General features: G+C 36.5%; 5 protein-coding genes across 8 annotated transcripts; 2 read left to right on the top strand and 3 right to left on the bottom strand.

The window, feature by feature from the left end:
* Positions 1–159: 159 nt before the first annotated feature.
* Positions 160–5,601, top strand: LOC130740894 (uncharacterized). 3 transcript variants are annotated; one of them, XM_057593611.1, is made up of 11 exons: positions 160–620; positions 953–1,097; positions 1,343–1,511; positions 1,750–2,005; positions 2,284–2,372; positions 2,697–2,879; positions 2,979–3,064; positions 3,142–3,226; positions 3,862–4,238; positions 4,328–4,452; positions 5,212–5,601. In XM_057593611.1, the coding sequence occupies exons 1-9, from the start codon at positions 419–421 to the stop codon at positions 3,994–3,996; spliced, it is 1,350 nt and encodes a 449-aa protein (XP_057449594.1). In that variant the 5' UTR covers positions 160–418; the 3' UTR covers positions 3,997–4,238; positions 4,328–4,452; positions 5,212–5,601. The 3 variants fall into 3 exon arrangements, with proteins under 3 accessions (XP_057449594.1, XP_057449595.1, XP_057449593.1); XM_057593612.1 differs by lacking the exon at positions 5,212–5,601 and having other exon boundaries at positions 3,862–4,094; positions 4,328–4,667; XM_057593610.1 differs by lacking the exon at positions 5,212–5,601 and having other exon boundaries at positions 4,328–4,667.
* On the bottom strand, positions 5,086–12,155 carry LOC130740895 (probable prolyl 4-hydroxylase 9). The gene is made up of 8 exons (XM_057593613.1): positions 11,878–12,155; positions 11,608–11,748; positions 11,156–11,313; positions 10,350–10,452; positions 7,862–7,957; positions 7,209–7,274; positions 6,971–7,090; positions 5,086–5,332 (listed from the first exon to the last, which is right to left on the bottom strand). Exons 1-8 carry the CDS (start codon positions 12,013–12,015, stop codon positions 5,198–5,200), a joined length of 957 nt encoding a protein of 318 aa, XP_057449596.1. The 5' UTR covers positions 12,016–12,155; the 3' UTR covers positions 5,086–5,197.
* A 1,312-nt stretch (positions 12,156–13,467) lies between these two features.
* On the top strand, positions 13,468–16,757 carry LOC130740892 (protein CONSERVED IN THE GREEN LINEAGE AND DIATOMS 27, chloroplastic). Of its 2 annotated transcripts, XM_057593608.1 has the most exons (7): positions 13,469–14,261; positions 14,614–14,766; positions 14,925–15,002; positions 15,337–15,432; positions 16,019–16,054; positions 16,187–16,368; positions 16,459–16,757. In XM_057593608.1, exons 1-7 carry the CDS (start codon positions 14,031–14,033, stop codon positions 16,619–16,621), a joined length of 939 nt encoding a protein of 312 aa, XP_057449591.1. In that variant the 5' UTR covers positions 13,469–14,030; the 3' UTR covers positions 16,622–16,757. The 2 variants fall into 2 exon arrangements, with proteins under 2 accessions (XP_057449592.1, XP_057449591.1); XM_057593609.1 differs by lacking the exon at positions 14,925–15,002 and having other exon boundaries at positions 13,468–14,261.
* LOC130740890 (uncharacterized) lies at positions 14,785–21,367 on the bottom strand. Its single transcript, XM_057593606.1, has 7 exons — positions 20,913–21,367; positions 19,126–20,025; positions 18,815–18,900; positions 18,041–18,181; positions 16,927–17,625; positions 16,143–16,609; positions 14,785–15,540 (listed from the first exon to the last, which is right to left on the bottom strand). Exons 1-5 carry the CDS (start codon positions 21,222–21,224, stop codon positions 17,478–17,480), a joined length of 1,587 nt encoding a protein of 528 aa, XP_057449589.1. The 5' UTR covers positions 21,225–21,367; the 3' UTR covers positions 14,785–15,540; positions 16,143–16,609; positions 16,927–17,477.
* Positions 21,368–22,058: 691 nt separating this feature from the next.
* LOC130740887 (subtilisin-like protease SBT1.7) lies at positions 22,059–24,989 on the bottom strand. Its single transcript, XM_057593603.1, has one exon. The coding sequence runs from the start codon at positions 24,971–24,973 to the stop codon at positions 22,634–22,636; it is 2,340 nt and encodes a 779-aa protein (XP_057449586.1). The 5' UTR covers positions 24,974–24,989; the 3' UTR covers positions 22,059–22,633.
* Between the last annotated feature and the right edge of the window lie 519 nt (positions 24,990–25,508).

Below are 25,508 nucleotides of genomic sequence, written 5' to 3'. Positions count from 1 at the left end.
GTTTATGTTTGAAAATTTATTTTGATAATAATACATGCTGCTTTCAGTTTACAAATTTATTTTGATAATAATTAAAAAAAAATGTGGTCACGCAAAAAATCTTCAAAAGAGTTTTTTTTCAAAATATAAATATGGAAACCAACGACGTCGTTGGACTACTAGTTTTCAACATTTCATCTCCATTCGCACACAGAAGGAACTGGTCTCCAACTCTCCATAACCGAACAATCTCTGATCTCTCGTCGATCTCAACCATCACTCTCAGACCCAACCACTCACTCTGTCTCTTCCTCTATGTGCTCTCGTTCATCATCACGAATCACGATCTAGGGTTCACCATGGATCCGAACGCAATGTAAATCATCTCGCACTGCATTCTCTCTTCGCGCGTCTTGTAACAAAAATCACAAAAAACGCAATGGGAGTAGTCATTGAGAGCTTCGTTTGGGAACCGAATCCATCCATATACATCTTCCTCTTCGTCTGTTGCATCTTCTCGATCCTTCTTTTCCCTCACGCCTCTAACCTCAACAGAACCTCCACAATCTTCGATCATGGACTCTCTTCCTCATTCCTTCGCTTCCAGCGGAACTTCCTCTTCCTCTATTCTCTCGCTTCAGGTTCGATTTCACTTCATTTTCGTATTCCTTGTGATACCGTTTGGTTTCCTAGAAAATGCGCGAGATCAGCTTTCGCTACTTCAAATTTCTGGTTATAGATGCTGAATTTAAACCTAATTAAGAAAATCCTGTGTAGATTTAGTTGATTATTCGTTAATTTCTTTATCTTTGTAGTGAGATTTTCTTTCTAATTCTGTTGTTCTGTTTAGGAAACCAGATTTCGAAACTCGTTTTCTGTTTGTTATAGTTCATTATTAACTAGATTGAGCTTCAGATCGTTGATGTGAAACTGTGATTGATGATTTCGATTCTATTATTGTTCACCTTCTCAGTGATGGAAGGTCTGTGGTCAGTGTTTGGGGAGTTTGAGTTAGCTTCATATGGACTTGGCAAGGAAAAGATGGTTGCGTCTCTCTGCTATGGATATACAACAGCTCTCTTTGCTGCGCCTTTCCTTGGCGTGCTTTCAGATTTGATGTGAGCCTCTAGTTTTAATCGCTGTTGTTACTACAGCACATATAAACCTAATTACGTTTCCGAAATTTGGTCACATCATCCTTCTATATGTGATTTCAACTGGTTTGCTATTTTAAATATGAATCATCTTGCTTATACATGAAGTACTACTAAACAATGCACTGTCTGTGATATACAATTATGAAAAGAAGTTTCAGATGATTTGTTACATGTTGAAACTAACTTACTACTCGCTATTTGTATAGTGGTCACAAGAAAGTATGCTTGATCTTTTGCACCCTACACTTCTTTGTTGGCGTATGGAAGAAGATTTCAGAGCAACCAAGCATTTTCACAACTAGCATATGTCTCTCTATGGCAAATACAATATTTTCATTTAGTTTCGAGACTTGGATGGTCACTCAACATGAGAAGGTAATCAGTGAATGTTCTCCTCTAATCTTGATTTCCACATAGACAGGATTATAGTCCGAGCATCCACAACTTTGCCATTAGACGTGGCTTAAAATTAGCTTACTTCATGATGCACTAACTTAGTCCTGTTTTTTTCTATAATTATGTGGATAATATTTGGCTTTCTAGGACAGGACATAGGGGTGCTCAAAATATATAGAATTTAATATCAATCTGGATTTTGTGTATTTGTTTGCAGCAAGGGCACAGACTAGATTCACTTAATGACACATATTGGTTAATGACCTTCTTTGAGTCTGCGTGTTTTATTGCAAGCCAAATGTTTGCAAATTGGCTGCTTGGTAATAATATGGAGAAAAGCACTGCTCCTTCCACTGCAATTATCTTCTTAGCAACCATATGCTTCACTTTTGTCACCAGAGGATGGACAGAAACTCAAGGAACAGCATCTCTTAAGGAGTATAGCCTGTCCTTCTATGCATATATTTTGGGTGGTAAGCTCACATACTTGTATACTCTTTTAATTTATATTCAATAGTTCATTAGGAGTATAGCCTGTCAATAGTTTATTTTGTTTTATTAGTTTCATTCTCAAGCTGTTTTAGGCTTGAGCTGTGCATGATTAAGGCCATCTCTGTTCAGACTGACATGATATAATAATTTCTTGTTCGGTGTGTAAAAGAATTGGCAGTAGAAAAATGCATTATTGAAGTTTCCATTAATGTGATGAAAAGTTTAAGTGGCGTACTGATTATAGTTATATAATCCACAGATAAAAGGATATGGTTGTTGGCATGGGCACAAGCTTGTCTTCATTTCTCCCTTGGAATATTTTGGATTCTTTGGGCTCCTACAGTGGTGGTAAGATATTAAAGTTTTTTGGCACAGCTTATGATATACTGATACATCGATGCATGTGGAGAATATTTAAAACAATATGACCATAATGCTTTGAATGGATGTTGTATTGGCTCCCTTTTCTTCAGGATCTTTGTATTGGTGAATCTTGAAATAGGCTCAGTTGAACAAATTTATAAGGGATTATAGTTTCTCTGTCCATTATTTTTGGAAGAATGTCTGTCTCGATGATTGCATCTTTTTGAAAAAGAGGCTTCAAGTTCTTGAACGGACCTATATTATATTTTCTGTCTAAGCAATATATATTCTTAATGCGTGTAATTTTAGGCTGACGGACGAGAAGTGCAATTAGGATTAATATATCCATGCTTTTTGGGGTCAAGGATGCTAGGAAGCACTGTGTTTCCTTGTCTTACTAGTGGGCCATCATCTCTTAGAACTGAGGACTGCCTGGTATATGCATACATCATACTGGCTCTTCTCCTGTCTATTGTGGCCTATGACTATCAGGTGCGTTTAGTTTTATATTTAAAAAGTCTCCAATATTCTTTTGGTCAGATTTTTAGTCTGGATGTCTAGATTCTGCTCTCATAAATCTACCATGTGCAGGAAATTGGAGTTCTGGTGACACTATTTTGCTTATTTCATGCTTGTGTCGGGTTCATTTCACCATCTCTTGCAAGATTGAGGACCATGTAATCTCATTAACACGAGTCGTACTGATTCATTTGCTGAGTCATGGATTTGATATTTTAAATTACTTTATCTGCAGGTATGTGCCTAATGAATTGCGTGGAGGGATGATGGGCCTTTCTCTTGCTCCTGCAAATGCTGCAATTCTGCTTTCTGTGGTGCAAGTGTGTATTTGTCCATGAAATTATCTAATGTTGTAGGAAGCATATAATTAATAAATTAGGCAATATTAACCATGAGCTGACATGAATCATATGATAAAAGATAAATTTTGATAGCTTTTGAAGTTAGAATCCCATAATTGTGGAGGGTGGCCCTGTTTTTGTTAATTCTGTAAGTTCTTCCATGGCCATCCATTGAAGTAGCAGATACAAGGTCTGGTTTAAATTCTTAATTCGTCAACATGACTGTTTTCGTGAAATAATCAACAGTCTGGCAACCACTGCTTTGAAGATAGACAAAACTTCAAGTCTGAGTTGACCTTCTTGATTGCACCAATTTGTCTCTGACCCTGTAGTTGATTAGCTATGTAGGGTGACATTGTATGCTCATATCATATGGCTCATTGAGAAGGGGTAGTTTCATGGAATATGATATGGTAGTTACTCAGGTATCCAAAAGGGTTCTTTTCCCAAGTTGAGTTTTTTTTTAGAAAGGGTCCAAGTTGAGTTTTTAACGTATGTTCACAGTTATAAATGTTTGGAAATTCTTTAAATATAATCAACAAACAATAAATGATTGACAATTTTTGTGTGTATTTTCTGTCATATACATATTGACTTCCTCGTTATAATTGCAGGGTGGTTATTATCAAAATGTTGGAAATGCAACGTTAATGGCATTTGGCGTGTTTGGTCTATTGCTAGCGGCTGGTTGCATGCATGCACTGAAGCAATGGGGGAAGCAACCGTATAACAACTGGCATAAACAGTGAATGTTCCTTTGGCAGGCTTTGGTAATGGTGGATTTCTGTCTCTCGTTGTATGCAATGAGGAGTAAAGAGATGAAGAACTTTAGATCATACCAATGCAGGCAAGAGCAAATAAATTTCCGAAAAACAAAAGTAACCACTGCTGAATGCTTATTAACTGGACTGAAATCGTGGTACCTTTTGTAAGGACAAAGAGAGACTGAACAATGAAACTTCACAGTTCAATTCATCTTTACATTTAGTCTGTGAGGCCAAGTTCTCTTCTAATTCGAGTTTGAAGCAATTTAAAGTTAGGGTGGACTAGCAGGTTTCTAATTCTGCTTATTTATTGTAGCTTGCCTACTTTGCTGCTTGGGTTTTGCTTATGGAGAATATAGTCAAACCACGCAAAGCATCCGAAGCTGCTATCAGAATCTGTATATGCGAGTTCTTGTCCAGAAGTGCACAGAAGACCATAAGGTGAAAAATGAATCTTATCGTTTCGGTTATTATGCATGCAAGGTTTTTATAGGTTATGGACTTATGGTCTAGAATTGTTAATTTGTACCTAACCTAGTTAGCCTTAACATGCTACCAAGTTATGACTAGCAGAACTTTTTATGAAGCCATGATGAAAACACCTGAAGCTATGGCAAATTGATTTTTGTTAATTTGATGGACATACAATTCAGCTAGGCTCACTTATTCCTCTATTTACGACCCCTGTATTTTTTGTTGGTTTTATAAAAAAATATCACTTTTTTTTTTTTAATTAAGAACGATGTCTAATGTTGTTCAGATGTTTAGATATGTTTATATTTCTCAAGGGTTTATCCAAACACCATCTCTATCATATATATGCCTGCTAGGTTACTGGAATTTTAGTTGAAGAAATTATTTATATGAGATGATAATATGATATCGATGTTTGCATTGAAAATCATTTTACCTTTTCTACACACACAGTAAGTTAGTAACTGCATTTGCAAAATTGTTTGTGTTTCACTAAATGACTATCTTGCTTTACAATTTCACTGTCCAATCTGATTTTAGCTTTGATTATTCATCTGACTTTTAAAGTCGACTGTACGAAAGAAACAATAAAACTGCTAGTGACATAAATACTACTATCTCTGTAAGAATTAGATAATAGAATATTCTTATTTTCGAGATACCATTCATTTCATATAATCACATCATATTTCAACATTTTTTTCTTATATTCCTATCTCTCTAAAGGTGGTGGAGGTGGAATGGGCATGAATACAGTATCTTCGTCATCCAGTACTTGATCCCGTATCCACTTCGTAGCTACCCACTTCTCCCCTTTTATTACGGGGCAGCTCCCGTGGAGTGACATCTGCCAAATAACATATAGATAGTCAAACAAAGTGCGGATTATGATCCTCTACAGTTTGAAACAAAACTGCATATGATACTCAAGCTGTTCAAAATAGTTTCTATTTTAAATAAAAACTGCAGTAGAATTTGATTGAATAAAAACTAGCCATTGGATTTTGAACTGCAGAGGATGCAGTTCATTTTAGAACTGCAAATGAACTGTAGAGGATCCATGTCCAATATTGTGAGATCAGAAATATTCTACAATTTAGCACATAATTATTACAATATTGTTTCATTTAAAAATAATATAATATTAAATTCGCATTCAACAAAGTCATTAACGAACGAGTAGAAGGATGGAGATTTACATAGGATATAAGACTCCGGTTGAAATAACCTTTTCAATTTTATCTTATAACATGAATGTCAAAACCAAGTATTTGTTAAAGGTTATGTAAAGAGTTTGTGATATACTTATCATCTATACTTATAATCTATATTGAGCATATTTTTACAAATTGCTCATATTTGTTTGTGAACAAACACTTATGTTTAGTTATATCCCATTCTGAGCTTGTTTCAAAAATAAGCATATCAGATTAACTTATGAATAAATTGTTTACACAATTAAACGCTCAGTTAAACTGTTTACCCAAACAATTTAAGTGATATCAGTTGGGAGGATTATTTAGTAATATTGTTGAATTGGAGTACATGAGATTAATAGTACTATATTTATAGTGTAAATAAGGTTCATAGATATTCAATTAGACTTGTCACATCATATTTGAAGGTGTTAAAGAAGATATAGATATAATTGGACGTCTATTTAAAAATAATGTTTACACTGAGATCTTTTTTCTTGAAAGCAACACGTGAACTACTCCCTGAAATCCAATGTGTGTCATTCTCTTTCTCATTATCTATCTCACAAATTAAATTATGTCATATAAATTTCATATTCACATAATAGAATTTTATTGATGAGATCGAATAAAATATCAAATGCGGACTCTTCATCTCTATGTGCAAAGGTGAACTCTCAGACCACGTGAAAAGTCATTTTTAAGCCTCAATTCCTCTTTGCACGTTTTTAATCAACAATGTGTTTGTTTGGCGGTAGACAAATTAGATCCCGTAAAAATTAGAACACAAATTTAAACATTGAGAAAGTCATTTACCGAATGTGTTACCAAAAAACATTCTTTAAAAGTACAAATTGATCTTACTTTCTGTAGGAAAAAAGATCAAGTTGAGATTAATTTCTTTGGGGGATTGTATGGCTATCGATGTTATTTCCATTTTAAAGTGCTGAATTAAGCGTTGGGTTTCAATTCATTCACACATCACTTTTCTTCCATCTCATTATCATTCTCTTTCTTTTCATCCTTCACTTCTTTTTTTATCACATCACTCATCATGACTCACATTTTTCTTCATGCTCTTCATATCTCTAGGTGGAGTTTGATAAGGGTTGAGTGTATACCCTTGAATTATCTTTATTTGATGGACCGCGTAGAGCGAAGTTTATATATCTGCACTGCGGGGGTGAGGTCGCAGTTTTAATCGTGACACTTTTAATTCGTAAAATAGTTCCATTTTCAGTCTTACCCAGGAGAGCAATTAAAAATGATGATGGAACGAAAATACTAACCGGATCAATTGTACCATTAGGGAACAATGAATAAAATAGAAGTCCATCCCCCTTGCGTGGCTTTACTTTTAGACCAATACATTTCTCATAATAATAGCTACCGTCCATATTCAATCCATTCTGCACAATAATAATGCGCTAATTCCGTCAGTAAATGACTAGAAAATAGGAAGTACTCCCAAGTATATGAGGAAAGAATTAAAGATCATGTAATGAGTAATGACAAGCTTGGTTTTACCTCAAATGGAAACATGGTCTCCCCACCTTCCGGAACATCAGATAAATACAGCAAAAATGAAGCCATCTGCATGGTTATCGAGAACCGACGTTAAGAAGTGAGTGTATAATCATTTCATGTTACTTTATCTGTTACTTAATATTTGTAACTATTTTAAGATTTAGATTGTAACATTTTCATCTTTTTAAATGAGAATATTTAAAAAAAAAAACTAAAGGAAAGATTTTATAATTTTTACATGTCTTAGTGTGTAATTTACCCTTTTACTCTTATAACCTTGCATGAATATCAAACGAGTTAGGATTAATTTACACATCCATTTCATTTTCACTTCACTTTCTATATCTTTTCTTTTTGAATCATATCATCAATCACATCTCTTACTTTCTATATTTTTCCTTCATATTTCTCTTTTCAATACAATGCATTCTTCAGCACACTGTACAAAGTATCAACAATTTTTTTGGAAAAAAAATGAGTCATGTTGTGTGTTGAGTTTTTAAAAGATAGACTAGTTACTAGTTACTAGTCATATGGAGTAGCAAACTGAAAAGAATTTGGTGCTAAAACTTCTAAGATCTAACCAATCATAAATCCCAAAGTAGAACTATTTGCAAATGAAAATGCATGAGTGTTATATACTTCAAACGTACCCTTTGGCTCTTTTGTGGACCATATATATCAGGATGGAGTGCATCATAATGAGAACTGTATTTCTGCCCGACCTTATAGCGGAGGACATTAAATGCCTGAAAAATGGTGATTCCACAGATAACTTAAAAATCACCCTGAAAATAAGAAGTTAACAAATTCAACAAAATAAAAAAGCACCATAATTGCAGATAATATAAAGCTCTGTAAGGGAACCAAATACATTCAAAAGTCCGAGCGTACAAGAAAGTGTTCAGAGTTAAGAAGTTTTGTTTGCACTAATCAATTGCAAAATAGATTATTGGAACTTTCAAAAATCTTAGTTGGTGATATATTTCTCAGAATCGATGATCCTATTATTTTCCTTCATTATCAATGTCATCTGGTAGTTTAGGTCCCGGAAACATGGAAGAACTTTAAGAAAACTAAATCCGAATTCAATATATGCATATTGATAGATGCCCAACTCCCTAAATCAATTTGGGATGAAGTTGTTAGAACATTATTAGATTTAATCAACCTCTCACCATCAAGGCCTTTAAATATAGAAATTCTAACAGAAGTTTGGACTGGTAAGAAAGTTTCCTATAAGCATGTCAAAGCTCGTTTGGTTTCTCTCCAAGCATACGTTTGAAGCAACTCAAACATAACTTTCCTCAACGTAGTGCATAAACCTTGGTTCTCCAAGAGACGAACTAGACTCAAAAATAAAGCAGGGGTATTTCAGATTCCAGTATGGTAAAAATATACAATGGAGATTTCAAAATCCGGATAAACAATAAAGCAGCGGTATTTTGGGTTTTAAAATGTTGGGTAGGGTGAGAATTTGGGTGTGGGGATGGGAGATCTAACTCTCTAAAGTGAATACGAGGTACTACTACTACCAACCAATGCTTGTGCTTTGGTAATGGTGACTGGTGAGGCAATACTGGAGGCTTATACAAACTATGTTTTTGTACAGGGAGCTATCTCATGGCAGTCCAAACAACAAAGTGCGTGGCTTTATCCTTCATAGAGGGAATCCTTTGTAATCGGAGAGAGAAAGAGAGAGAATATTAGATGGTAGTGTTTGCACTGTTTGAAGAAATTATTGGACTGCTATTCCCTTTTTAAATTGGAGATTCTTTACTAGACTAGGTCCCATGGTTTTTCCTTCTCCCATTGAAGTGGTTTTCCACTTTAAAAGTTGCTCTGTGCGTTATCTTTTTAACTAGTTATACTTTTCTAATTTCTTACAGCCCAAGTTGAGTCCCTCAAAGGATGGTGGATTGATATGGGCGAAATGTTATATTCACTTTTTGAATAGATAGACTGAATTTTGAATTGAGTCTTTCGTTCTTAGCTTAGTCTCCTGGAGTTCACTTCGTGAACAGATGGAAACTATTTTAGTTTTAAGGATAATACAATCCCTTCAAAGGTAACCTAAAACGAAAATGGGAAAAATCAGGTAGGACAGGGGAGAAAACAAACACAGAGAAGATGAGAAGGAAAAGAAAAACCAGTGAGTAGAATTGGGGGGGTGGGGAATACAGATCAAGGGCCTGGGAAGAGAGGAACAAAAATCACTGGAGGTTGTCGTCAGAGCTGGATCACCAGATATGGAGGCCACACCACCGAGGAAGAACGAGGGCAGAGAAAGTCGACTAAGAACCATGACACTTGTATCTGACGGTCGAGCCAAATTCCACCACGCCATTCATTCCTCCATGGTGCCCGCCATAACCGTTATTTGACAACACTGGTTTTAAGTTACTAAACTTTGACATTATGAGAGTGCTTGGATGATGTATTGAAAAACATTAAATCTTCTGGAACCTCAATAAAATGAACTAAACAATAAATAAATAAATAAGGTTATTATAAGGTACTAGTACTAATCTAGTTGAAAAACACATTTTCATTCTCTTTTGGGAGAAATGGTGAAACAAAAGTATAGGGAGTAACTAACATTCATGCAGCATTATTCTAGAGCATTCGCAGGTAAGATAAGGTTATTTCAAGATACTAGTCCTAATCCATATAAAGTATAGACTTCATCTGATATTTTTGCTGACTTAAGCCCCAAGAGAAAGATGAAAAAGAACAGTTTTTCAGAAACTATAGAAATGAAACCAAAATGAGAGGCATGCTGGTTTGGAAAAAGAAAATTCAGAGACCGATCGACTATAGAGGCAGATAATGTATTCCATTCATCCCCCCCCCCCACCCAACACACACACACACACACATGTTCTCTTCACCTAGACTAAGTGTACTGCAAAAGTAATGGACATCATGCTAGATTTGCTGGAAAAGAAAACCCTGCAAACTAATAGTTTTTATCGCAGATACTAATTCAGAAAATCAACTAACCAAAGCAATAAAGAATGTGAGAAATAATTTTAGATTTTTAGTAAATCAGATTGACAAGCTTTTTCAAAATGCCCTCTCTGCAGAGCATGCTTGAGAGAGAGAGAGAGAGAGAGAGAGAGAGCATAACAAGAATGTTACCTCTCCATGAGTCCTGGGAATTTTTGTTGCTCTTGCAATTTTCTCCTCAATGACATCTAAAACCCCCGTTTTATCTTCAAAAGCGCTAATAAAGACACCAGAGCTGTTTCAAAAAAATGTAAACATAAGCTTGTGATATGAATTATGAGACAATGTAATGTACATCTTTGGATTTTAGGAGAAAGTCCTCATAGTCATAACCATAATTACCAATTCTCCCTCAAGCCAGATCATTTATTTTATGTTGTATTTGCACCATAAAAAGCATATAAAAAATATCAGCATACTACCAAAAGCCTAAAGAATTGAAACTCCCACAGATTAGTTGACGACATTATTTTGATGAAATTCAGTTTAAAACAAAAAGATGGCCTTGAGATCCAAGAAATGCATGAGGTCTTCCATTCTGTTTACGAGCAGCTAAAGGAAGGTTAACTCAAGTGGAGAGGTCAGCACTCAGGAAGTCAGAACATAATGTGTTCAAAGAGTTCATTGTCCAGGATATAGGCAAAGATTAGAAGAGCACATATAAAGGAATCAAATGGATAGCATCCTACTTTCTGAGATGCTGAAATCTGTCAGATTTTCACAATAATCCCTATCAGAATCTACCATACATGCATAAGCCATAAGTTGATTATCTTAGTCATTCCCATAATAAATTCTTTCTTGTGATTTTTTTATAGCATGGGAATCTTACTAACTGTTTCTCCCAGTTTGTGATACAACTAAATAATTAACTATGTACTTCGCAATGAAGCCATACAATTGAATTTCTACATACACATATAACACACACACACTACCTTGTTCTGATTCCCGTTGTACTCTCATCTGTTTCTCCCACACGTAACACCAATGTTGATGGTTTCAGTCCTTCCTTTGCCGTTTCAATTATGCTTTCACATTGTTCTGCAGTTGCAAAATTAGGGAAATATAGAGCGTGAGGGTTCCAGCTCAAAACCTGAGGAGCACAAACCAAATATACATTAATCTGAGAGTCAAAATTCAGATCTCTGGTATGCTTAACACTGATCCTATCCTATTCAATTAACAATCGAAATCATGAATTTGAGATTTGTGATCCTTCTGAGTAAATTCACCAAAATCAACGATTCAACTGAGTAAATTGATAAACATTGAACTATTTCAAACAGAAAAGGGATCACAAAATGCAGCTATCATCTCAATTGAGGAAACGCTGATTTCATCTAACCTAGGTGAAAACTGAACAACACTTCAGCAACAAATTGCGCACCTGGAATGGAATCGTTGTGATGAAATTGTCACCGGTCTCTCCAGCAGGCAACAAATGCGACTCCGTCTCCTTCTCAGTCAAATTCTCAAGCAACCTCGTCGTCCTCGGCCTCTGAATCTGCCTCAGTCCATGCTCATCTTCCTGCAAATTCCTCAGCGATCAGTTATTTTTCAACTGTTTCCAGCGAAACGGAAAAAGATCAGAGAAAAACAAACTCAAAATCTGGAAGCATGTGAGAGAGAGAGAGAGAGAGAGATTGAGAAGGAAAACCTGAGAGTGATACTGAAAGAAGAGAGTAGAACCGAAGAATCCAGCGAGGAAGAAGAAGATGCATAAGAGGAAAACAGAAGGGAACGCGATCTTGTTCGTTCTCCAACTCCAATTTCCTCTAACCGTTTTGATTTTCATTCTGAATTTCTTTAAGGAATGCTAAGAGCTCTGAAACTTAACAAGTTGAGTAATGAGTAATGCCGCTTCTCTTTGAGGAATAGCCTTTTCAAACGGATTACCTGGTGGTTCATACTGTGTGCGCCCGCTCATAGTTCAACTTGCGATCGTCATTAGGACACTGTTAATTACTTAATTATTATTGGATTCCGAACTTAATGCTAAAGCACGGGCTAATCAAAAAATTAACTCAAGATTTTAAATACCCACTTTGAAAATATTTATGAAGTAGTATTGTTTTTTTTTCATGTATCTTTATAATATTAAGAATTTTCCCTCATTTTAAAATTTTACTTTATAATAAAAGACGGAGGAGTATTATTTTATCTTTTTACGATAATTAGTTATTATCATAGGATAAGTATAAGAAAAAACTATAATAAGAATTTCAATTTTAAAATCGAATGTTATACTATAATATTATATTATATTATAATATATAATATTATATCATATGACGTATGACGTATGATATAATATAAGTATATAAATATATTGTAATATAATTGATGTCATAATATCATAAAATTATTACTATAATATAATAATATATTTTATCCTATAATATATTCTAGTATTATATCATATAATAGTATAATAATATAATTGGAAAAAGTACTTTTTTGATTGTAAATTATTTTGTAGTAGTATATAGAATTATATATATACTGTACCGATTTATACAAGATTTTGACTATTTGAACTCAAAGCGTCTACGAAGTAAGGCAACAATAATGAAGTACCTCATTGGATTGTTGAAAGAGTTTCGTTCTCTCATATTGGAAGAAATAGTAAATTTTGGTAGATAAGAGTTCTAAGGATACTTGAGTAAGTTAAGTGGCTAACCATCCGAGGTTATATGAAGGTTCTTAATGGCTTTGGTGCAGGTCTTGGGTGATTGGTTCATTAGTTCGATCTTATTTGTGATTTCTTGATTTTTGGCCTAGGTTTTTGCTTTCTTCTTGAACTCTGTTACGTTAAGTTTAGGGGGTTATTCTAATTGTTTGCTTTTGGTTTTTAGGGTTTTTTGTCTTGGTCTTTTGGATGATTTATTTTTTTTTTACCGTAGGAGATCGACCGTGTTTGACTCTTCTCATTGAGAGACATGCTCTAAGACCATGATTAATTAACATATACTTTTACTTTCTAAAAAAAATTGAAGTATTAATGAGTTACATGTTATATATAATTTTAACAATGAAATTTATTTGCAAGTTTGAGAAGTAAATAAGCATACCCAAAGAGGAGCTTCACTCAGTGAGAGTAAAATGATGAATTGATGACTCATTTGCTCATGACAAGTTACCCTTTTGCTACCATTATAATAATTAGGGGTAGCAAAAAAACCCACGGTTTGACCACTAATCCATTGAGATAAATTGTTTTAGAACTATTTTTTGAACTCCTACTTTAATTTGGAGGAGCCACACGACTGAAAGTGGAATTCCTGTAGCTGTTGCTTTGCCATGCTCGTTCCCACTGCGTGCAGGCAACAGAAACATAGTACAATTTGCGTGCAAGGAAACAGCCGCCACGTTGCTCAAGAAAACAGTTCACTTCGTGTTTCTCAGACCACAAAAATATAAAATGCACGAAATTCATTTGGTTCGGATAATCTGAGTTCCAATGACATCAAGCGCATCACATGGACGGTGAATGAGAAGTCCACGTGGACCAGAAGCTTGTCCACAATCCACATAACGAAGAGGCAGGGCAGGGTTGCAGGGTCTCTTTCTAAGAAAATCTGGTAAATGCACAAACGTTATTTACTAGTTGTCCTCCTCCACGTAAATAATATGTTTGGTCCCTGGCACCAGAAAATGCAAAGCACTGTTATTAATCTGTGAGCATAATAATATCAGCTCCTTCTTCCTTCTCCTTGTCTTCCTCAAGTCAAGAATTGAACTGGGATTTGAAACCAGAACAACACAACCCTACGGCGTTGGTTATATGCTTACAACTAGCTTTATCAAGTGATGATCAGACTAAACTTCTACTGCTCTCTAATTCCAAATGCAAGGCAAGCTAGACCAGGCAGCAGCCATGGCTCACTCATCATCCATAATCCCAGAGCTTCAAGTTTTCCTCATCGGGTTTCCATCAAGGTTAAGGCCATAAAAGATGAGATGGGTGGAGAAACAAGCGGATCTTCAGGGAGTAGCTGGGACCCTGGGATGGAAATTGAAGTCCCTTTTGAGCAGAGACCGGTATGTTTACTTTGTGGCAATATTAGTGATGTTTGGATACATAGTAGAACACCACGTTGCACCAAAATCTTTGTGTACAGAAGCAATCCTTTAACTTTTGCTTCTGTCCACCTTGATTTTGGCTTCACCTTAATCGAAACATAACTTAGTGTATGAATTTCAGGGCTGAACCTAGCCATTAGAAACCACCATGCTAGCTAGTGTGTTATATATATGTCCCTCAATCCCTGCACACACACATATAAACTGGAACACTTCACGACAAGGGATTAAAATGATGGATTATCAGTTATCAGGATTGTTCCAGGCGTTTCATTTTTCATTTTATGCTAACCCCGACACTATAATATAGGTAAATGAGTACTCATCTCTGAAGGATGGAATGCTGTATTCATGGGGTGAACTGGGTCCTGGGTCGTTCTTCCTTCGACTTGGAGGTCTTTGGTTGGCAATATTCACAGTTCTTGGAGCGCCAATTTCAGCTGCAAGCTTTAACCCTTCGAGAGTAAGGAAGAAAAGCATATGTGCATAATTACTGGGATATATAATCAAGTAATGAACCAGAAACATTTGATGCATACATAAGCACACTATCACAAACAACATTTATAAAATGACTCATAAGATTGCCTTCTGTCTGCGTTAATGTTCACAACCTTGCAGGAGCCTCTAAGATTTATACTAGCTGCTGGAACAGGAACACTCTTCATTGTGTCTTTGATTGTATTGAGGATTTATCTGGTGCGTTCTAATCCTCCTTTTGCTTTTTCATGCCACTATAATTTCATTACTGGGGTTCGTAGGGTCATGCAGAGAATTCAAAAGAAATGTGTCCTGGTGTAATACAGCATGAATTTGAAACCTTATAGTAGAACAAAGATTAGAATTTAGATGCTTAACTCAGTGGGAATATCCATTCGTAGTCATGCATACTGTTTAAGCTGCTACCAAAGTGCAGTATAATGTGTTTTTCAACTGAATGTAATCTTTTTTCACGCTAACTATACCTGATGATTAGGTGCTGAGCATCTTCATACTTAAATTAACTGTTGTGGATAATTGAATTGCAATGCAGGGGTGGAGTTATGTTGGAGATAGACTTCTATCTGCGGTCATTCCTTATGAAGAAAGTGGTTGGTATGATGGACAGATGTGGGTCAAGCCACCTGAGGTTAGCCTCTTTTTTACACACTCTTCCTTTATCCTAAGAGAGAGAAAAGAGAAGTACCTATAGAGACTTCACTTCTGTAAAACCCTATTTAGATTCATGCACTGCAATCTGAAAAATGTATGGCAACATAAAAGTGAAAAATATATCTTAATGAAAGGAAAAGAATAAATCAACCGCTCAAGCTCCCAAGATTTATTCCCTGCAATTAGGCACTATGCATTGACAAAATCAACTACCGGACCTTTTAGCAAAAGACAAGGTCATTGGTTAAGGCTAAACTGAGACGGCTAAACTGAGACGGATCAGATGTAACAGCATAAATGTGAAAAATTTATTACCTTCCTGTTGAGAAGTCTCACATATTGACTAAAGATACGACCAAATAAGTGTTTATAAAAGGGAGAGAGAACCTCACATTTAAGCTAGTTTTTGGGGTAGAATTAGGCCTAGCCAAAATTCTTAGACTCTCAAATTGTAAGAAATACTTCATGATTATGCAACAAGCGGTAAGTGAAGTATGGAATAAAGTGTAGTTGGAATGTGCTAATTTGAGGCACTATAACTGAAATATTGGTTTTCTTTGCAGATCCTAGCTCGTGATAGATTGTTGGGCTCTTACAAGGTACGGAACATTGTAAAATATAACAGCATTGCATGAACACATTATGGAGAAAATTTTGGATGCAGGGTAGAAGAGGAAATATGTTAACCTTGATTCCTTGCAGCATGATTCACATACACTCCATGTCTCCAGGTTAAACCAGTTGTTAAACTGCTGAAGCAAACTCTAGTTGGGACTGGAGCATTACTCGTTACCGGAGTTGTGCTATTTATCTTTGCTACACCAGTGGAGAATTTTTTTCATTCCACTTTTAGCACGGAAGAGAATAAATCAATCGCACAAGCTCCCAAGGTTAACAACAAGTTCAACCTAAGGTAAGGAAACACATATAAAGATGCTGCACTATCTTCCTGAGCATGTCCACTGACCACCATGTCATTGCAACTTTTTTATGTATGTTGTAGAAAGGAGGAATTGCTTAAATTGCCTGTAGATGTGATAGTTGATGATGATCTAGCAGCAGCTGCTGCTGAGGCTGCTGATGGAAGACCCGTCTACTGTAGGGATAGGCTACATCGAGCATTAGCCGGAGGCCAGTACTGCAAATGGGAGGACCTGCTCAAGTAAAGGGAAAAAAGGAGACATATATAATCACATTTAGCAAAAGCAGTTTATGATTTGTGGCAACTCTATGGCCAAAGCTTTATTCTGTTAGTTAAGAAAACAATTCAATGCAATCAAAGCAAAAGCAAACAACGTCCAAGATAGATAGTAAAGATTCATAAATCATAACTAAAGACAGCACAGGCCACAGAGAAATATCTTAATCACATCAAATGACACAAGTAGACAAATGCAATGCAAGTTCACATGCATATTGGGACACAAGTCTATGCAAGCAGGAGAATATTATATTTAATATGCCATATTACCAAGTTATAGAACCCAAGTAAATTGCAGAACGTCTTAAACTCTGACCAATCTGCCTGTGCAATGAAAACACTAGCTTCCATATTACTGGCCAAAATAGAGGGTTTTGATTCAACAACAGATAGGCGTCATCTGCAGTGGTATGTTACAGTCACAAAATCCATGGATGTATATCCATAAATATTCTGGTTGCATAACAATTCTGAGATAATTATCTCCAAAGAACATTGTGGAAAAAATCAATGTTGGTACATCTCAGCTCAGACATGGTATTGGTTCCCAGCAGCCAGTCCTTTGATCAGGCGAATTCAGTAGTTGACCAACATATCACATCATCAGGCAGATCAAAAGATGAATTTGTTCCCAACAAGTAAATAAAAGTAATAGAGGCTTCTAATGAGTTTTCCTTTATGTACTTTCCGATCATCCCTTCCCTCCCAAGAGTCATTAGTAAAGAATCTGTTGCTCTGTCCATTTCGGGTTAGTGATGTCACAAAATAAACTCGTTGAGAGTTTCATAAGCCCCCAATAAACTCGATGTCACAGAACAAACCTATTTAGCCAGTTTCCTGCACCAGTGAAGAACTCTGAACATATGTGCCCCAACAACATTCCTAAATGTTTTCTTGCTTGCTTTGGCATATTCAAGATCAAGTGTTCGATATGCAAGGGCAAACAGATACATAGCTGGATGAAGTCTCCTGCAGATTGTGAAACCTATACAGTCAGTACTTCATAGACGAGTACTTTGGTTGGGCCACATGATTTCAAAAAATATTGATAAGCTTCTACCACTTCGAAATGTCTTAAGATGAAACGGACGGTTGCTAAAAACTATGAGAAATTTGGTTCCGCAGAGGACAAACTATTCCAAAATTGCATGAAAGAAAAGACTTCAATAAAAGAAAATCAAACAAAATACTGATAAAATGTAAAAAGTTCCCCCAAGATCCATAGTGTTATTTATATATTGTTATGTAATATCATTTGATAACATGCACTTTTTTAAGAGAAAAAAAAAATAAGTGGGTTCCATTTAAGTTATGAAGTTTTTTTTTGACGGTCTAAGTTATAAAGTTAAAAGAAGACAAAATATCACTTAAGTAGATTATTTACCTGTCAGCTTGCTCACTATAATCCAAGCCATCCCAGAACCTTTGTGATGGCCTTGTACGACCATTCTTATCTTTGCCATATGTTTCGACATACCAACCCCCTATGTCATGGAAGCCACAACGAGGCTCAAATAGCCAATATCTGTGTAATTAAGAGGGACTAATATTATTAAAAAGTACTACAAGCAGTAATGAGATTATGAGAGAGCAGCCCATGATCTTCACAAATAAGAAGTTGCAGTAACAAAATAATTAACATTAACTTGAGAATAAAGCGGCAAGTTTATTTTTACAAGCACTACAGAATATACAGAAAAGAGTTCCGTTTGAAACAATAAATAATTAAATATACAATATTACTCCAGCAATTTGTGGTTCTTTTACCTAAGAAGGTATACCAGCACCACTTTCCACATATTCGAAAGTTGAAAATGACAAATAAGTCAAGCCAAGGACTAGATTGCTGTAAGTTCAATAAAACCATTAATTACCCAAATCAATGGTTAAAAACAAAGCCCCAAATATGGAATGATAGGATTCTTATTTATGCATAGTAGGACCGCAATATGTTCTAACAAAGAAAGAGATCAACACAGGATATGTTGAGTAGAAAAGATTATGATGATGTTCACCAAAAAAACACAAACTTATCTCCAACAAATTAAATAGTGATAAGAGAGCAGAGAGCATGAGGGCATATGAATAATGAACACCAAAGAGATTGGTGTGCTAGCTCAAACATCAGTGAGAATAGAGAGAGATGCCAGAGCTTTACTTGCTTGGAGGTAAACGTGCTCTAGTGCATCTACACTCACAAATTGAAACTTCCTCACCCACGTGATACCAGTGCAGATGCTTCACCTGAAAATTTTATCATATATAACATGGCAATTTCAACCATCTAGCTTTACCAAGTGATACATAATACTAAATTGTTAGCTAGATCCTAAAACCAATATCATGTTTCTTCTCATATTTAAAACATATGTAAAGTTTGGAAAGAATGGGTACTTATGGAAAAGCAAAACCTCTTTTCGAGTTTCATGGATTAAACCATTGAGACTGTGGGAAAGCAACTTTACATACCATCAATGTTCGATGTTTCATAATCATATGGGTCTTTTCACCACTGGTATTGTATGCATAACAACATCCTTCATCTGGACTGCTCCCAAGTCCAGATATACTTCCCAAATGAATCCTGCTTCCAGCAGCATCATTTGCAAAGAAATTTTTCGAAAAGCCTCCACTGGTATGTCTGGGATCTTCATCTGAATTAAGAAACACGTGAATGTGATCTTCAGCTTCTTCATTTTTCATCGCACCAGAATTGCAGCCAGGTAGGGCCCTGGATGCTGTAGCAACCACTCTTCCAGAGACATGCAATTCTAGATCTCTATATGCATCTGATACATAACTTGAAACTTTAGAACTGTGACCTTGATGAGTTCCAAAATCATCTGGCCTTTCATCATTCCTCTGGATGTTTACATTCGTTATAGACTGACACAGGCTTGAATGGAAGGATCTAAAAGAAGTTAACTTTTCATTATTGATTGATGTTATCTCTGGAAACTTGTTGACTAGGCAAACCATCCCAAAAAGATCACGGCCTGAAACTAAGTGCAAAACCTCAGGAGTTTCATAAGAGGACCTCTCCTCAGCCTCAAAACAGTCAGGAAGAAGCTCCATGGGCATAGAATCAATTTCAGGACCATAGTATGCTGCATGAATAGCTGAATAAAAATCTCTCTCAAGTACATCCAAATATCCTGTTCCAAGCACAACCTTCTGCTCTGACAAAATATCTTTTATAGCTGATCTGTACCACTTTAACCAATCAACAACTTCCATCTCCCGGAACACAGTAGCCTGTGATTCATAAATGTGTAATTTTGAACCCTGCCTAGAATGTCTTTGCACAAGCTTTTTTTGAGACATCAGATACATGTCATAGTTGGCTCTCTTCTGAGAATCTGAAAGAATCTGCAATATATCATGGATTATGCAGTTAATTCAATATTCCCTATAAGGCAAAGAAAAACCTCATTCTAGTTATCCACACAGATGCCATATCATGGTCTACAAGATTTCCAGCATCAAAATCATAAGTATTTGGTTATCATCTTGCTAATTGAATAAATCTAGCCAGTAAATCAGCAGAAAATACCATGGCTACTAAATATGTATAAGACTAATGCGCAACATATCCAAAAGTGAACAACGGAAGTGGTTTGTCCCACTACTAACTTGAACAAACATGTTCCCATTAAGCATCAACACAACTATACAAGCAGTACCAAAAAATAAATCCAGTAAGACGAACATCTAAATGGCAGGGGGGAAATGAAGAGAATGATGTTACTGTCAAACTTGTGAATATTACAAACTATATCATAGATCAAACAGCAGCTATTAAGCAACTTCATATCTGTCTTTTCATCTGATTGAAGTATCAGATACAGAAAATCCTTCAGGAGGGAAATACCACAATACACTGCTTTTTAACTAATTGATTAAAATATCCAGGGAAGCTTCTTCGAATCGAACCCATTTTCCAAATTTGACAATCTCTTTGTGATTAACAACTAATTAAACACATTATCCCATGGGAGGAACAAAATAGGCTATTCAAGGTTATTATAAGCAAGTTATTTCTCAATTTCTCAGCCATTCAATTATTAATTCGGATACAGATTCATCATACTCAGAAGTAACACAATTGTAAAGGAAGTATCCCTAAACAAAATTTCAGAGTCTGTAGTGTAAGCCAAACATAGTTGATTGGTTTTTCATTCAAGTTATCTAAGAAATTTTCTTGTGAATAAAATTAGCCATACACCTCGGACTCTGAGATATGATTAAGCACCGACCTCATAGGCGGCGAGGATTTGCACAAATCGTCGAGACTCAGCGGAATCGTTCCTTGACTCAGCGAGGTCCGGGTGAGTTTCTTTGGCCAATTTGCGAAACGACGCTTTGATCTCAGCAAATGAGCTGGTTTCCGACACTCCTAAGAGCTCATACGCGTTCTCCATGGGAAATTCGGTCCAAGCTGATTCAGAGGCGGTGCTGAAGCCATGTCCTCCGCCGTAACTCCGGCGCGGAAATACGACGAGATAGCGCGTTGAAATGGCGTTGTTTGGTATGATTGATATCAAAGATAATGACCTCCGATGATTCATTCCGATGACTGTGTTCGGCACCAGAGCGGAGTGAAACTGTGAAAGGATACCTGTGAGTGAAGCAATCTAAAGAACGTCGCTGCAGTGACAAATTCAATAGTGTTGGAAAGAAATATTACACAAGTTTATCCTTTTTACTAGGATAAAGACACACCTAAAGAAAAATGAAAGATATAATAAATGATAAGATATAATAGGAAAATAAGATATAAATTAAAAGTAGATGAAAGGTGTTCTTTCGCAACTAAGACTGCTTAGTTCCCTCGTCTCCAATGGTGGTGCATGCGTGACCTTGATTGGTACTTGTAGAAGAAACTTCGGCATTCAAATCAGTGAGAGAGTAAAGAGATAATCTTTAAATCTAAAAAGAACTTAGAGTTTTGCATATTGAGCAAAACATTGTGTAAACAGTAAATTGACGATTACACCAGTATTTAAAGGCTTGTGTCACTGTCATTAACTTTGCAAGTCTATTGAAAGCCTTGTCCTTGTAGATGGTCTTTCAAGTGTGAGGTTGCCATTGGGCAGCCTTGCTTATTTGTAGTTAAGTGGGTCATCAACTGACTAATCGGTCTAACTAGGACGAGACGTTTCTTATCTAAGTCATATAGACTACTCGTATGGTATTCGCTTAGCTTGAACTTAATTGGTGGTTGAATCTGACTATCAATCAATGATAATGGCAATAAATGGGAAGGTGAAACATAACTCTTATTTGTCTCTTGTGCTTGTGAGATCAAGAGTCTTACCTCATACTTTACCTGTTTTTCTTTTTCCCGTGTCTATAAAGAAGCTAATTTGGTACTCCCTCCGGTCCTATTTATAAGCAACAAAAAAAAAATTCACATAGTTTAAGAAATGTAGTTAAACTAGATAAAATGCATTAAATATGTCTTGAATCAAAATAAACTTCCAAAATTACCCTTTATTATTAGTGTTGGAAAGTGAAAAAGAGAGAGAATAATTAATGAGACACATTTTACAAGTTAGAATTAATAAGGGCATCATTGGAAAAAAATCATTAATATAGCTCAAACTTTCATTTGGTTCTTATAAAAAGGACCAAGATTTTTCTTCTCTTTCATGCTTATAAATAGGATCGGAGGGAGTAGTTCATTCCTTTGTTAAGTTTTCTACTTCTCATCCAAACTCTGTTTGGTCCATTGATGTTTCTGTTTGTTTACAATCTTATATTCGTTCGGACATTTTGGCTTTGTGTTTTTTAATGACATTCTAACTTTACGACAAAAAATTCATAAAATCATATTTTTTGAAAACATGGATTGTGGACAGATCCATTTTTTGGTTATATGGTGTGTAATTAATAATATACACAATATTAGCCAACAAACACAGTACTCTTCCTTCAGTTAGTGAAGAGGATTTGGGTAGCTTCATGAAACTTTCAGTCACACCCAACTAAAAGCGATAGGACTTCCAACAATGTTCTTTCCATTAGACCATTCTAAACGTCCAAAACCATGAGTTTTCCGCGGCTTGACATCTAACGCTGTGAATGTAATCGCATAGGATTTTTTCTCATTTACTCCAAAACTTAACACTTCTGGCTGAACCCTGACCTTGACGCCTAGGATATCTATCTTAACTAATACCTTGTATGTTCCCGTGGCACCCACATTTGTAAGAGTTCGCATTTGCTTAACTTGTACAACATCTTTACGAGCTTCAAAAATCACAGCAAATGAAGGGTAATTAAAGTAGTGTTTCTTTCCATTGCACTTGAATTTTCTCTTTGCCAGGACTTCAATCCTTTTTGATGTGTAATTTAATGAACAAAGATAGTTCAAATAATCATCTACCGTCAAATCATAAATAAGCCCAGGATTAAGTGCAGGGACGGGGTTCACATGTCCTGCGCCAAAATCAAACGGCGTCGCTGGTTTTCCAGTTGCACCGTCCAACAATAACTTACCGTTCTTGTAAGTCGAATACGATGTTGTCATCATTGCAGATCGAATGGCAGCTGGGCTCCAGCTTGGATGAACCGACTTGATCAGAGCTGCGATACCACTCACGTGAGGGCATGACATGGACGTGCCTGAGATGATATTAAAATCAACACGCCTTTTATCTGAATCCAGATCAGTGGGACCTGCGTTCCTGGTATATGTTGCTAAGATGTTGACACCTGGTGCAATTAAATCAGGCTTCAATAAATCCGGACTGATAGTATTTGGGCCCCTAGAGCTAAATACCGCAACGACAGGCGATGGCTCGATTGCAACTTTTGTTCCCCCAAACAAAATTGTTGCTATCGGTTTTGGATTAGAAAACAAGTACCGCTTGATAGCTTCACCAGCTTTTGCACCGACCAAATTTGCTGGAAAATCATATGCCCTCCCCGTCGTATCCTCCCCTTCAATCACGCGGTTGGCCAACACCATGCCCAAACCGCCGGCGGATTTCACTGCCTCTGCTTTCTCCTCCCCACGACCGTTTCCGCTATCACACAAGACAATCTTTCCCTTGACATTTTGCGGCGATAAGCTTCCTTCCACACAAAACCCAGAAAACTCAGATTGGTTTGGTGTTACTCCACCTCTGCTCGCATTCCCTGCGTATATGAACGGTACAAGTTTATCAGGTAATTTTTTGCCACTATAAAGGGACACCCCGCGATACTTTTGTCCGTTTCCAAGACTAACGTACGCTGGGAAGTCCCGATCGATTGTGCCAGCTCCCACAGTGATAATCCAAGGTGCCTGATTGTAGAGAGAAGCGGGTAAGGGACCATAATTTCCGCCGGCGCAAGACACAACAATCCCATGCTCCATTGCTGAAAACGCGCCGATGGAGATGTGGTCGTCGTCATAATCCAGCACTAAACCAGTGAGCGATATGGAAAGAACATTCACGTTGTCGGCGATGGCTTGGTCGATGGCACCCAGTATGTCAGAAGCGGCACAATTTATAGTCCAACAAACCTTGTAGACGGCGACTCTAGCGTGTGGAGCCATTCCACGTGCCGTTCCGGAGGCGTAATTGAAGAGACTCGCGTTTTTCACCGCAGAGCCAGCAGCTGTGCTTGCAGTGTGGGTGCCGTGACCAACATCGTCACGCGGTGAGTGAGAAACTATGGAGTCATCGAGTGGGCCCACCAAGGCCTCAAGGCCATCTTTATAGGACCTAGCTCCAATCAATTTTTTGTTGCAGTTGGCGGTTGTGAAATTTGCACCTACCTCGCATTTCCCTTTCCAGGTGCTAGGAATGGGTCCATATCCGGTGTCGTTGAAGCTCTTGCTCTCAGGCCAAACACCAGTGTCGATGACTCCGATGACAACGTTGCTACCTCCTCTATTGGATTGAGTGAATGTGCTTGCAGGAATTTTATCGAGCCCAAGAAATTGTGGGGTTCGAGTTGTCTGGAGCTTGTAGATTTTATCTGGCAGCACCTTTAGAATCCCGTTTCGACTCTGCAGCAAATGAGCTTCCTCGGGTGTTAACCTTGTTGAGAATCCATGGATCGCTTTGTCATAGGTGTAGATTAATTCAGCTGAATCAGATACTGACTTCAGAGTTGATTCGAACCACGCTAAAGGGTGGTTGAAGCTTTCTGGCATTTGGGATTTGGCAACATGGACTATGTAACTACTCTTTTGGTTTTGCGTAGTCTTCGCATTTGTGGCCAGAGATGCATCGCAGAGAAGAACAAACAAAATTGAGAAAGTGGTCACAGCCGAAGATTTCGTAAACATCTCCATTATCATTAGTGAGATTGTGAGAAACATGCAATAGAGAGCTTAGTTTTATAAAGGACTAATTGTTACAAAACAAAACATCAATTAATAATACTTTTTTAACATTTAGAACCAATGTTATGAGTTTTTCGATGTATAAAAAAAAATCAATGTTACGAATAATTTGTATTATTATTAACATTAATTAGTAATTACTAAAATTTAAAATATTATTTAAGTACATTCATTAAATGATATTACTATTTAATATTATCATTGGCTTAATTTAATTCTTGATGATATGATCAAATTAAATTTGAACTTTGTTTTCGAAAGAAATTAAATTTGAATTTGAACTTATCATAAAGCTAAGATTGATTCAGAAACATAAGAAGTCAAATGACATTTCTAGAAATGTACACCCTCCGGTCACAATTATAAGTAAAAATCAACTTTTTAGATTTATTAAATGAATAATGTATGTGGTCATTAGAGAAAGTGGTCACAGCCGAAGATTTCGTAAACATCTCCATGATCATTAGTGAGATTGTGAGAAACATGCAATAGAGAGCTTAGTTTTATAAAG

The sequence above is a fragment of the Lotus japonicus genome, chromosome 2 (assembly GCF_012489685.1).
Source record: "Lotus japonicus ecotype B-129 chromosome 2, LjGifu_v1.2".
NCBI lineage: Eukaryota > Viridiplantae > Streptophyta > Magnoliopsida > Fabales > Fabaceae > Lotus > Lotus japonicus.
The sequence above is the reverse complement of the archived record's forward strand: the minus strand, read 5'-3'. Positions and strand labels throughout refer to the sequence as shown.

Excerpts from the sequence above, each read along its gene's own strand:
- LOC130740894 (XM_057593611.1), top strand. The coding sequence starts at position 419 with ATGGGAGTAGTCATTGAGAGCTTCGTTTGGGAACCGAATCCATCCATA. Across the intron at positions 1,098-1,342 it reads GGCGTGCTTTCAGATTTGAT|TGGTCACAAGAAAGTATGCT; the intron begins GTGAGCCTCTAG and ends CTATTTGTATAG. Across the intron at positions 3,065-3,141 it reads CTTGCAAGATTGAGGACCAT|GTATGTGCCTAATGAATTGC; the intron begins GTAATCTCATTA and ends CTTTATCTGCAG.
- LOC130740895 (XM_057593613.1), bottom strand. The coding sequence starts at position 12,015 with ATGAAAATCAAAACGGTTAGAGGAAATTGGAGTTGGAGAACGAACAAG. Across the intron at positions 10,453-11,155 it reads ACAACGGGAATCAGAACAAG|CTCTGGTGTCTTTATTAGCG; the intron begins GTAGTGTGTGTG and ends TTTTTGAAACAG. Across the intron at positions 7,091-7,208 it reads AGACCATGTTTCCATTTGAG|AATGGATTGAATATGGACGG; the intron begins GTAAAACCAAGC and ends ATTATTGTGCAG.
- LOC130740892 (XM_057593608.1), top strand. The coding sequence starts at position 14,031 with ATGATCAGACTAAACTTCTACTGCTCTCTAATTCCAAATGCAAGGCAA. Across the intron at positions 14,767-14,924 it reads CAAGCTTTAACCCTTCGAGA|GAGCCTCTAAGATTTATACT; the intron begins GTAAGGAAGAAA and ends ACAACCTTGCAG. Across the intron at positions 15,003-15,336 it reads TTGTATTGAGGATTTATCTG|GGGTGGAGTTATGTTGGAGA; the intron begins GTGCGTTCTAAT and ends ATTGCAATGCAG.
- LOC130740890 (XM_057593606.1), bottom strand. The coding sequence starts at position 21,224 with ATGAATCATCGGAGGTCATTATCTTTGATATCAATCATACCAAACAAC. Across the intron at positions 18,182-18,814 it reads GCACGTTTACCTCCAAGCAA|ATATTGGCTATTTGAGCCTC; the intron begins GTAAAGCTCTGG and ends TTAATTACACAG. Across the intron at positions 17,626-18,040 it reads TATAGTGAGCAAGCTGACAG|GAGACTTCATCCAGCTATGT; the intron begins GTAAATAATCTA and ends CACAATCTGCAG.
- LOC130740887 (XM_057593603.1), bottom strand. The coding sequence starts at position 24,973 with ATGTTTCTCACAATCTCACTAATGATAATGGAGATGTTTACGAAATCT.